At 46.6% G+C, this 13,375-nt stretch overlaps 1 protein-coding gene across 1 annotated transcript; it reads left to right on the forward strand.

The window, feature by feature from the left end:
* Positions 1-10,712: 10,712 nt before the first annotated feature.
* On the forward strand, positions 10,713-11,968 carry utp23 (UTP23 small subunit processome component). The gene is made up of 3 exons (XM_062529472.1): positions 10,713-11,108; positions 11,224-11,398; positions 11,525-11,968. The coding sequence occupies exons 1-3, from the start codon at positions 10,921-10,923 to the stop codon at positions 11,930-11,932; spliced, it is 771 nt and encodes a 256-aa protein (XP_062385456.1). The 5' UTR covers positions 10,713-10,920; the 3' UTR covers positions 11,933-11,968.
* The last annotated feature ends 1,407 nt before the right edge of the window (positions 11,969-13,375 follow it).

Here is a 13,375-nt window from a genome sequence, read left to right on the forward strand (position 1 = left end):
GTGTGTGTGTATATATAGCTGTGTTTGTGTTATGGAAATGGAGGAAATGTGTGTGTGTGTGTGTGTGTGTGTGTGTGTGTGTGTGAGAGAGAGAGAGTGTGTGAGTGAGTGTGTGTGTGTGTGTGTGTGTGTGTGTGTGTGTGTGTGTGTGTGTGTGTGTGTGAGCGAGAGAGAGAGAGAGTGTGTGTGTGAGAGAGAGAGAGAGAGAGAGTGTGTGTGTGTGTGTGTGCAGCTCCACAGCAGGCTCTGTTTATGTGGATAATGAGCAGTGGGGCTGTGCCCTGTGCCAACACACACAGGCCCTGCATGACTAATGGCAGCTGGAGTGCAGAGGGCCCGGGCTCAGGGGTCCGGGGTCCGGCTCGGCACTGACCGGGCCCCCCGGGGAGGGGACAGGTGAGCCCAGGGCCAGGAGCCCACTGCACCCTCGTCTCACCTGTGCTATATCCATCCAGCACCTGTGGAGCCGGGTCAAAGTCACTCAACGCATGTATGATGCCAAGGGAAAGTTACTCTGCTCGGAAATGTAAAATACACCAAAAGTTCCATTGATACAATTGGTAAGCCTCTAGTGTCAAATCAGGTGAGCGGTTTCTTGTCAACTTATACCATGGCGTTGTTATTGGCTTTACATTTCCACATAATCAAAACCACTCTTGAGTGAATGCCTACCTACACACATCTAACCATAACAATGAAAGATAAACCGTAACTTAGCCTAACGCCACCTCTTGTTTACGACTTGGTCATCACAAGCCAATAAAAGTCAAGTTCCAGGGGGCGCTGTGGCGCAACAGGCTGCAGCGCTCGTGCCATATACGGTCCGAGTGCCCACGGGGACCCAGGTTCGAGTCCGACCTGCGGTCATTTCCCGATCCCACCCCATCTCTCTCTCCCAGTAGCTTCCTGTCTCTCTCTACTGTCCTATACAAATAAAGGCAACTGCCCCAAAACATATGTTTTTTTAAAAAGTCAAGGTCCAGTCAAGTGTCCAGCAGTCACTGACGCCTCCCCTGCAGGCTGCTGGCACCAGGGCGCCTCCTTGTGGACGGTGCTGCTGGGGTCGTCCTATGTCTCCTTCCCCTCCGGCGGCACCAGTGACAGACACCCACCCGAGAGCAGCAAGTCAGTGCCTAGTGACAAAGACAGACCGAGACAGAGTGTCTGACTGAGTGACTGATGGAGAGAGAGAGAGAGAGGACGACTCTAATGAGGGAAGAGGATGAATTAGGTGGGAGAGGGGAGAGAGGGAGAGAAAGAGAAAGGGATGAAAGAGGAGAGGGAGAGAAAGAGAAAGGGATGACGTAACAGGGAGAGGCTGAGGACATTGGTTGGGTATAGGGGGGAGGACGGAGATGGGGAGAGAGAGGAGGGAAGAGTGTGGTGTTTGTTTGACAGAGAAAGAGTGTGTTAGAGAGAGAGAGGATTGGAAAGAATGAGAGGGAGAGAAAGAAAGAGAGAGAGAGCGAGAGAGACGGGTGTCATGGCCTGTCAGACAGGCACTGTGAAACGGTGCTTTCAGCTCTCATCACTCTGGCAGCAAACGGGCTGAAGTGACCGGAGATTGGGAAGTGCACAGAGAGAGACAGAAAGAGAAAGAGAGAGAGAGAGAGAGAGAGAGAGAAAGAGAAAGAGAGAGAGAGAGAGAGCTGAGCCCTCTTCCCCTGGGCCCCTCTGTCAGACGCACCTCCACACCACACCTCTCCTCTCCTCTCCTCTCCTCTCTCTCCTCTCCTCTCCTCACCTCTCCTCTCTCTCCTCTCCTCTCCTCTCCTCTCCTCTCTCTCCTCTCCTCTCCTCTCCTCTCTCTCCCTCTCCTCTCTCTCCTCCTCTCCTCTCCTCTCTCTCCTCCTCTCCTCTCCTCTCTCTCCACCTCCTCACTCCTCTCTGGCCAGCACACAGGGGGGTGGGCAGACACTAGAGGAGGGGAGGGGAGGACGAGAGGGGACTGCAGACATGAGAAGAAAAAGATGGGGGAAGAGAGAGAACATGGTAGAGGAAAAGAAGAGGAACGATGACAAAAGATGGAATGAATGCAGATGAGAGAAAGCAGAGGATGGGAGGATGACAGAGGATGCAGGAAGCAAACTAATAAACGAAATGCAGAGAAGAAAAAGGGGGGAAAACAGAGGAGGGGAATTTACACTTATTAGTTCATTTTCATGTACAACTAATTACTGTTCTGCTTCGGCTAATTAGTATGCTTTTATCATGCCCCGTACACACACTCTATCTGACACTCAGAGAGAACGTGTCAGCTGGGAGCAGCTGTCATTTGGTGGGACTATTCAGCGACACACTGAGAGAACGGGAAATGAGGGGCCCCAGAATGACATCGGTAAACAGCCCTTTCAAGCATTTCAGTCACCAGGAGTCAGCCGTGTAATGACAACAGTGGTTTCTAATTGCTGCTGCCGGGGCTGAACTTTTGACGGGGTGCGAATTTGCCTGTCGCTCACATGTGATGTTGATGTTCTTCGTGGAGAGAGTGGGAGAGTGGGAGAGGTAAATATGTGTGCAAGTGTGGGTCTGTGTGCGTGTGGGAGAGATATGTGTGTGTGTGTGTGTATTTGTGTGTGTGTGTGTGTGTGTGTGTGTGTGTGTGTGTGTGTATTTGTGTGTGTGTGTGTGTGTGTGTGTGTGTGTGTGTATGTGTGTGTGTGTGTGTGTGTGTATGTGTGATCAGGTTCACCGAGGGAGTGAGTGTGTGTGTAGGTTGTCATTAGATGCAGGAACAGCAGGAGGAAATGGTAGTTTTGTATATGTGTGTGCTATGGTGGTGGTGGTGTGTGTGTGTGCGCGTGAGGATGGTGGTGGTGGTTTGTGTGTGCGTATGTGTGTGCGCGTGTGTGTGTGTGGGGGGGGGGGGGGGGTGATTGGGACGATCAGTGCTCTGTGCTCAAGGACACGCAGCAATTTCAGTTTGGTTTATTTCTTTCAGGCCGTGTGCACTCGCCAGCTCTCTCTCTATCTCCATCCCTCCCTCTCTCTCTCTCTCTCCATCCCTCCCTCCCTCTCTCTCTCTCTCTCTTCCTCCGTCTCCCTCTCTCCCTCCCTCTCCCTGGCATCCTCACTGCAATGCAGCCATCAATCTCTTTTACGCCAGCCTCACAAGTGTATGGAGTTTACAGCGAATCAACTCTTTCTGCGCGGCTATCAATCTGCACCTTGGAGCGCTGGGCACACAGCTCCGTCTCCACCCACCCCCACCCCCACCCCACCTTTGCCTCCACCTCCCCTCCTTCCTCCTCCCCCCTGTAAACCTCCCTTTACACCCCGTCAGTCACCCGCATTAGGGCCGCCATCTTAACTATTCCGCGTTATACCTCCCGAGTCCTCCAGGGGGCTTCCGCCGCAGACAGGAGAAGAAAGCGAAGTGGAACACAGGTTAGTGTGTTACATACTGAACACATCCTGAGATGTCCTGTTCAGCCAGGAGATGCCTTCTGCATCTATGGGTGCCTCTCATTTGGTATTTTATGCACCCTCCCTTCCTTCCTCGATCCTCGTCCTCACTGATCTAGACAAAGAATGATGGGGCGGCAACAATGGGATAGTCTATCCAGTGTTAGCTATAGATCAGTGGGAACGGCCCTCGAGGATCGAGGAGATGTGTTGAGAGGGACCCACTGTCTGTGCCCATGACTCAAGATGGTGGGTCTGCTGGGGTTTTTTTGGAGTGTAGGCCTACCAAGTGGGCACCGACACCCAGACTTCTCTGCGAGTGCCAAGGGCAATAAAGAGACATACGGCCTCCTGTCTCCAGTCCAGCCGCCCCCTCGGCCCCCCCCTCCCTGTCCGTGCCACTGTCCTTTGCGGAGCCATCAGCGTTTTTCCGCCAGCGTATGCTGATCAGTGCAGTAATTAAGCAAATGCCAATTAAAAGGGAGGTTGAGTGGGGAGGAAAAAAAACGCAGAACAGATGCTTGTTTTAAAACATCCATCGATCGACACTGCGCCATGCCATTTGTAAATGATATCCAATTACGGCGACATCCCCTCAAACTCGGGCGGAGGGAGTGAAAGAGAGGAAATAAAGTGAAGCGCAGCAACCCCACCTCCCCCACCTCCCCCACCGCCCACATCCCCAACACAAGCTCCACCCAAAACTCACAAGGCACCTTAATTAGCGGCAAACTTTGGCTCTTGTGGCTGCTTAATCGAGTGTGGAATAAATACCAATTATTTGGGGCATCCTGTTGACACGGAGGCGAGACTAAGCACTCTCCACTCCACCCCCCCAACACAACCACACACACACACACACACATTTCCTGGGGGGGTCAAGAGAGGAGGAAGAGGAGAGAGGTGGGGGGGCACAGTGTTGTGGGGGGGGGGGATGAAGGGATTAAAAAGAAAAACACCAACAGCTGGCATCGTAATGAGGAGAAGTGACCGGCCCCGCCCCCCCCTGGCCTGTGGCAAATGCAGACGGCGTCCATGCAGAATGGCTAATCACGGCGGAAAGCCCTCGCTGTCACTCAGGCAGCAGCCCTTACGTGGACCGCCCCTCCGTGCCCATACTTAAGCGCTCCCGTGACACCGCGCTCCTTTGAGTGACCTGTTGCTTCTCTTTAGCATGCTAATCGTTTCAGATCCAGTGCTAACGGAAGATGGGAGTTTAGGTTCTGACAACTGCGCTGGTATATTCGGCCTAAAATAATTAGGAGTACATCGACGGCGTGCTCGGCTCAAAGGGGTTTTTCTGGGCAGATAGAGAAATGATCACAGGCTGTGTCATCTTCATCTTCAAACTTCACTCCGCTCCTAGACTCCTCTCAAACTCTGTTCCGAGAGCAGTGGAGCTCTTCTGCCCCCTGCTGGTGTTGTTGGGGGCCTGCAGCAGCTACGGCGGAGCCGCCGCCGTCGTCTCGTCTTCCTTCTCCCCTCGCTCGCTCGCTCGCTCTGGGGGCCATTACGGCGTCGCTGTGTGATTTTTACGGCTCCCAGAAGATCACTCAGGGCACTGCATCCAACTCCTCTGAAAAACATCCCTGTTGGCCTGTTAGTCTTCCTCAGTCAAAAAACAATTTCCCCTCACAAAACCAACTCTTAAAACGTGAATTTAATGGAAGTATGTTTTTCAAGTGTAGCCAAATAGACACACACTATACACACACACACACACAGAGAGAGACAGACCCAGCTGCACACACACACACACACACACACACACCCTCAAAGACATACACAGATTTTTTCTGTGACAGCAACTATCTCATAGGGCACCCTCATTGCAAGAGGGAATGGAACAGACAGAACTAAACGAGATTGACGAACCAGATGGATGAGGATGGAATGATTTGGAACTCATTTAGACTTCATCTGCGACCCCCTACGAGGACACTGAAGAATGAGGAGAATGGAGACAAAACATCATGAGAATACACGGCGGAGAAAAACGAAAATCCCTCTGCAAATAAACTCACAATCACAATATAATGCATTTCGGCAGACCTGAATTAACCCCCAAAAATTTCAGTCAGCTCTGTACTCTCAGCTCTGAATAGACCACTCACAAAATGGCTGAGGGGTCAAGTCCTAGTTTTCATTGCAGAAAAAAAAAGAACTCATTGAAAGTATATTGTTGTGTGTGTGACTGATTTTACAGATGGACGGGGGAAAGAAAAGGAATAAAGTGAACTATATAAAAGCTGGTAAATGGGGCAAACCATGACAGGATTGTCTAGAGAGACCATTCTGTCAGCACCTGTAATGACCTCTGGTGGGTAGAAAAAAACGACTTTTTAAAATGATGCAATGGCACCCCAATCCCTTACTGACCAGACGTGGCTTTTCGGCTTTCTGTCAACAGTCCATAGTATGATTCACCAGGAAATGCCATTTGGAAGATGCCTGTTTGGATGTCTGAGAGGAGGCTTCTCCAACTCCAAGTTTCTGCAGAGCCCATCATACTGTAATGTTGACAGGTGTCCTCTCAGCACCCTCACTGGATTTATCCCATTATGCTTGAGGCACTTGAGGAAGCTATCTGATGGTAAATGTGACCAAAAGCCACTGGAGACTACGCTACGACAACGCTATCCCAAAACTGCTATATGGAAATGCTGTACGTATATATTGAGGTGCACTTCAGCTGGTTGTTGAAAATGTATAATCCATTCCAGAGCCACATCCACCGTCTCATTTAAAAAGTGAAGCACTGTCAACTCCCCTAATGTGCACCAAACGTAGCTGTCCCTGGAAACTTACTGTAGAATACAATATGTTGCTATATTCCTGCTTTTCTTAATAATGGATGTTTCTGATTCGTTTTTCCATGAATTGGAATAAAAGGGCTGCTTTTATGTGTCTCACAACACAAGGTGCAGTCAGATTTCTGAGGTTAACAGAACATTCAAATGGCCACCGAATTAAATGTTGAATGGTAGAGTCTTATCATTTATAATCAATTCAATTCAGGTTTGTTTAGCGTCCATAACAACTGAAATTGTCTCAAGGCACTTTACAGAGCCTGGAGCTCTGGTTTCTAAGGCAAGATGTTGTTTGCCATTCAGACTTCAAGATTAGCTGGTGGTATTCTCGTCTGGCTTAATGGTTCTTTGCTTCCGCCTCGTCCATTAATTCTGTATATCAGGCCACCTCAGCGGCTGTAATCCCCAACATACCATTAACATAATGGAATTAGAATGGATGTCACTAGTCCAGACCCTAAGCATTGCATGTAAGTGTATAGCCTAAATGGTCAGTGTGAGTAAATGTCACGACGACAGTGAGATGCAGAACTTGTGAGAATAAATCCGATTATAAAGACACACTATTGGTTCAGTGCCAACAGAAGATGAACAAAGTGTGAAAAAGAGAGGGAGAGACAAAAGACAGGAAAGACAGAAGGGAGAGAATCCTGAGAGATGACCTATGACCTTCCACATGGGAAGAAGCACGCCAGCCTCTGACTCATACAGACTACACAGAACCGCAGAAGACCTGCTAAAGCTGAAACTGTCACTTTTCCAAAGCAGCATGAGAAGGGGAGGGGGGGGGGATTTTCCAAAATGGATGGAGGAGAAAATAAGGTGAAGGACTGCGAGTGTGAGGTGGGGGGGGGGGATTTATGTCCAGGCTCAATTGTTATTCCACACATCTACTGTCCCTCTGCACACAGGCTGTTCTGGCCCTCTGGCACGAGGGTAAAATTGTTGATTTATGATCCACAGCTGTTTGCGAGAGAGGAGATGAGATGGATAGCGTGTCTGTGTGTGTGTGTGTGTGTGTGTGTGTGTGTGTGTGCGTGTGTGTGTGTGCGTGTGTGTGCGCGTGTGTGTGTGCGTGTGTCTGGTGGGGGTGGGGGTATATCTACTGTATGAATTCATTTGGCCTGTGCATCTATAACATATGCCATGAGTGAAGTGGAGTCATGTCTTTAGGGTGAGCAGGTGAGCTAATTGGTGCTATTTGTATAGAAATCGTTTCACAAATGGATACAGTCACTTGGATGACTCAACTCATCGCATGTTACGCTGCCTAGGGGGTTTATGTAAAGTTTGAAGTCAAAAGTAAGCCAAAGGCCTTTTGATAACAACTGAGCATTATCATTATTGGGTTATTTAACAGTAATTGAGTCTGATTGCAAATACTTCTGCTGCAACTGAAAAGTCACAGGACTAGTGTGAAGTGGCATTTACTGCTGTTCAGTCTCTGGGCTGTAGGAGATCTCTTCCACACACCATGAATTCAGCACGGACCTTTAGTCTTAATGGGCTTAGTGAATTGCTGTGATCGAGCCATTGGGAAACTATCCAGCTAACCTGGAGGCACGGGATAACAAGCAGTCCAGTTCTTACTTAAGAGCAAACAAACTGGCAGTGGCCGTGGGCAGCCAAAAGGAAGGGAGATCAATACAAGTCACAATAACACCTTTTGCTGCAAGCGCTACAGCAAAGAGAAATGTTTCCTTGGGCCATGTGTGGGTGTGTGTGTGTGTGTATGTGTGTGTGTGTGTGTGTGTGTGTGTGTGTGTGTGTATGTGTGTGTGTGTGTGTGTGTGTGTGTGTGTGTGTGTGTGTGTGTGTGTGTGTGTGTGTGTGTGTGTGTATGAGTCAGGGGGAATGGGGTTGTTAAGCAGGAGGGAGTAAGAGGAAGCCTGAAGTAGTAAAATATAAATATGTAGCAGAATCCATCACTATGGTTGGGTATCTCACTGCCATACCGATGAGCCTGGCTCCTGGTTTGGTACCCTGAAGACTCGGATGCGAGGCTGGGTGGGGTAACTACTCTCTCCCTTTGCTACATATGCTGTTAGGAGTGTCCATCAGCCAGACCATTACATCAGCCGTCACATATGTGATCAATGTTTCGCTAACCTCTTGCACATTTCCAACAGCATTCAAAACGGCTCTGGTAACACCGTTACTTCAGAAACCTTCTCTAAACTCAAACGGGCAGTCTCCAGGTCTCTGAATCCCTCTCACGGAACAACCTTCTTGATCCAAATCAATCTGGTTCAAGAGTGACTACTTCACTGAAACAGCTCTGTTGTCTATGACAGAAGCCTTAAAAGAAGCCAAGGAGACTAAACTGATCATCAGTACTCATTCTGCTTGATTTGTCAGATGCCTTTAACACGGCTAATCACCGCATCCTTCTCTCTACACTCTCAAATATGGGCATTTTGTGTGCCATTCTGGTCTCCGAGGTTGTTGCTGGCGTCGGAGCTCATGGTTCTAACACCATTGTTAACTAATAAATGTCTGACCATGTTTTCAGTCTTTAGACCTGCCTCTGTCTGCCTGAATTTTCTACAACAAAGGCACACCACCTCCAGCTAAACCTCTCAAAATCCTAACTGCTGGTCGTCCCAGCTAAACCTACTATACACATCACATCAACATCAAAATGACTCCCTGTCTTGTTACATATACCAGGGCAGGGCTGCAAGAAATTCAGGAGTCATACTCGATAACCAACTAACCTTCTCCGATGTTGCATCTGTTTTGAAAAACCAGCCTGGCCCCGTCCACCTAGATCTTCCAGACAAGACAGCTGTCAGGCCAAGCAGCGATGAAAGGGGAAGACAAACCAGATAAACAGAGGCAGCAACACCTGCAAATGTCAAAAATGCAGAAATTGATTTACAGCAAAAGTAAACCCATATACTGTACATTGTTTCCTAACTGTTGATGCTGTTTAGTTTGTGAGGTTTAGGTAAAGTAGGAAGTAACATTAAGAATCTCTGATCAATGTGATTGGTAAGGTTGGGCCAAGTTAGTGCCCGTCCCGATGCAAGTGTTGCAAACATTTCCCAATCAAGAGTCACCAGACTCTATTCACTTTGTGAAAGAGTTCGGATTTTTCCAGGCTAGTGAAAGACATGGTTTAAGGCGTGACCTACAGTACTGTACCATATTCATCACTGCCCTCAGGAGGATGGAGTGGATGTTGACACCAGGTTGATCCACATCACAAACAGCAAAGCAACACTGTACTCTTAAGCTTGACCTTTCCATGGACAAGGACACCACATCAAATGGCCCACACCTTACCCTGCACCCACTCATGACAGACAACAGTTGGTGGTAGGCCTACACCCTGAAATTACGAGGCTTCTCATGCATTACATGCACAAATCTGAGGATGAGTAAGCAGGACACTACTTTCAGAAAGATTCAGCTCACCAGAGAATGAAACATGTCTTCAAGAGCCATAATGATCTTCAATGAGCCATAATGAGCCTAAGCACACCAGACAGCCTATAATCCTACTCATAAAAAAGGAGAAAGAACCTGAAGACTTACTCAAGAAATGGGCACAGTGTGCCCAATTGTCATTCCTCGCAGACTTAAAAGAGGTTGTCGTTCAAACCTTCACAGTGCACTTCATTGTTTCCGAGGACACACACACACACACTCACACTTTCACAGCACTATGTAGGAGAAACTGATAGAAGGGTAAACTGGGTTCTGACGTATGTATCCCGTATGTAAATAACATATCACACAGGTATCATTCAGGCGCTGGACTCTCTGAACAATGTCAGGCTGATATCAATGTCAGGCTCAAGATGCCACTCTTGCCACAAGAAGTAAGAATAAAAAATAATGAAAAAGTGAACTGACCAGTTCCTCTGTATGTCTGGATTCATTTCACTCTCTATGAGAAAGAAATAGGCTACTCCAAATGTAAATCTGCCTGAGCTCTCATTGAATGCTTTGTGAGTGCAGTCAGGGTCACAGTGCGATTCTTCTCTGAAATGTTTCCACCACTGGATGGTGCCATCTGCCAACCTGAGCTATGCCTTGCCTTCAGGTTTCGGACAATGTAACCTACAACAAAACATGCATAGCTTTTCAAACGTTTTGTTTTAGGAATGTGTGTGTGCATTTTGCTACCAGAGCATATCTACCTACCGCTCTGGTGGTTGCATACGTTTGTTAGTTACAATTTGTAAGCCTGCAGTGCTCCCTTTTCTCCTAGAGAGGGTAGTGTGGTGTCACAAAATCAGCGTGCCTACACTTATTACGGTAGTGGTACAACAAATATTACCGCATGGTTTTGAGAATAGTTCCGTGCCATTAAGCAAAACCTATTTGGAGAAAAATAGCAAATCAAATAGAAATCCTGGTGAAATACTACACTCCCATAACACCAACGATTATTCTTGAATATTGTTTATAGGTTTTGACCGTTAAGGCTTTGAAATTAATGCACACATCATGTTGTTTCCCCTCCGAACACATTTCAAGGTTACTCGGCGGAAACAGCATGGCATCAGGGTTGTTTCTGAAGTGTGTGTAGATTAGATTTGCCAAATTATTTGTAGGCTATATTCTAATCTGTCGTGGAGTTTTATATTGGATGTATTTCATATAGTGCAAATTGCTTGGTCATTACACTAATGTCAGTTAGATTATACGTGTAAGTTAACGTTAACGCAGTCAGTAATAACCGTAGAAGACCACCATGAAGCTCAAACGGCAAAAACAAGCCAAGAAAACAATAAGCTTTTATAAATATAACTTCAGTTTTCGGGAACCTTTTCAAATATTACTCGATGGAACTTTCTGCCAAGCTGCGCTCATCGGGAAAATACAGATCAAAGAACAAATGCCAAAGTATCTCATGGGAGAGGTGCAACTCTGTACCACCAGGTAGGCTACGTTTGGCAAGTAGGCTAAATGTCTGTATAGTCAAGTCCAAAGCCATGATATATCGATGCCAATCATTTCTTCATGTTGCTACCATCTGTGCATTTTTGTTTTTCAGCTGTGCTCTAAAAGAAGTAGAATCTCTGGGGAAAGACCTGTACGGCGCAAAACTCATTTTACAGAAATTTCAGGTCAGGAGATGCCCACACTTCGATGAACCAGTTCCAGCGTCGGAGTGTCTGTTATCTATGCTGGAAGGCACAAACCCACATCACTATTTCATTGCCACACAGGTACCCATGAAATTCAAATGAAAAGCTGCCTTTCTTGCATGTGCAGGTGCAGATTCTTCATATCACCACCTGTGAGTGTGTCTTTTTGCTTTATTTCTGACTCTGGTTCCCCCCTCTCTGATGCAGGATAATGAACTGACAAAAGGCCTCAAGGAAATACCAGGTGTGCCAATTATGTATGTTATCCGAAACACCATGGTGTTGGACAAGCCATCCGAAGGTTCCCTCAAACGTGTCCAGGCGGTCCTTGCCGGGGAGATGGTGCCTCCATCTCAGCAGCAGAGCATCAGCAAGCTGAAGGAAGCGCAAGGAGTCAACGCAGAGGAAGGCGTTCGACGCAAGCGCAAACGCAAGTCGGGGAACCCAAATCCACTGAGCTGCATGAAGAAGAGGAAGAGCGGACCCACGCCACCCAAACCGAGCACAGACGGAGAGCAGAAGAAGAAGAAACCTAGAAAACGCAAACGAAAACCTGCAGCTGGAGCTGGAGGAGCAGGAGGACAGACTGTCACAGTCAAGCCAAATACTCTCTAGTAGTTTCAGGACCAAAATGTGCAAGTGGACTTTGAATGTGATATTTAAAATAGTGTCCAGATGGAGGAATGTGTGTGTGCAACAAAAACAAGACTGAAACAGAAAACGCTGCCTAAGCTTGATGTTTTGGTAACTGAATCCAAACATCAAAATGTTGTAGGTTCATGGGTTTTCTGCTCACGTATAAAATATGTTTTTTTTAGTCATGAAGCAAGGGGAAATTGAATCACCATTAAAGCTACTTGCTTTAAGCATTTTATTACAAAAAACATTTGCACATCACAGTTGCTTGGATTCCAGACTACAGGCATTATAGCAAAACAGTTCCTCAACATGTAACAATTAGCTTATACTGGCAAAGGTATCTCAAATGATACATTTAGATTGTTTGAACAAAACACATCAAATAAATGTAGGCATGAACCATGGAGTCATTGTCACACTGGATGCAACTAAAGGCTACAGCTTTGTTCATGAGAATTCTTTGAGAACCGAATAGCACCAGGAAGAATTAGCTATACTAAAAAAAGTGCTGACTATGAAGAGAGGTGAACTGTCTCACAGAACACAAATGAACTTAAATGACAGTGGGCGGAAAACAAAGTCAGTCCAATTCATAGCCTTACACGACTGCTGTTTTGTAGATCCATAGTTGTGCTTTGCTGGCCACAATAATAACAAAGTAATTAACTGTGAATGCTACTAACATTTCGCAAAGTGACATGCAGCACAGAATAGACCTCTAGTGCATTAGGTAGAAGGTGCAATGTGTCGTTTTCTTTCTGTTGAGAAAAAAAGGTTTCGGTAACAATGCAAGGACGATATAAAGGCAACAGATAGATGTTAGTCATCTCATGCACTCTTATGTAGGCTATTGTGTTTGCGCCGTATCTGTATATTTGGCTCTACTTGTCAGGCCACCAAAAGTTTGAAGTAAATAACTTACAGGCGTAATAAATAACAAGAACAAAACAATGCAAAGGGGGATAGGTGCACACTGACATTACCGTGCCAGTATGACATTATTGTAAGTCTGGCACCACTAGCTTATAGCGTGCGCCATTAAATTAAGCCATTAGATGTGATTCACAGCCGTCCATGTAATACTACTATGGTGTGGTGGTCATTAAAAACAATGCTTTATGTCATGTCACATGCAACATGAGGATATATAATCTCCAACAATCAATGTTTTTAAAAGTTTGAAAAGTCCAAGGCTGAGCAAACAGCTATATACTGTTCAACACAATCTAAATCATTTTGCCCATGCTAATTTTACGGTATACAATTCCTGTGGAAGTTAAGCCACAAGTCAGCTTGTAAGACAAATGCTGGTGAGCAAAAATAAATAAATAAATAAATGTACCTATTTTTCTTACAGATGAGTTTAAAAATCCAGGGTTTACTGTATACTGCATGCTTGTTGTAAACACTATTTGAGTA

This window comes from Sardina pilchardus, chromosome 24 (genome assembly GCF_963854185.1).
Source record: "Sardina pilchardus chromosome 24, fSarPil1.1, whole genome shotgun sequence".
Lineage (NCBI taxonomy): Eukaryota > Metazoa > Chordata > Actinopteri > Clupeiformes > Clupeidae > Sardina > Sardina pilchardus.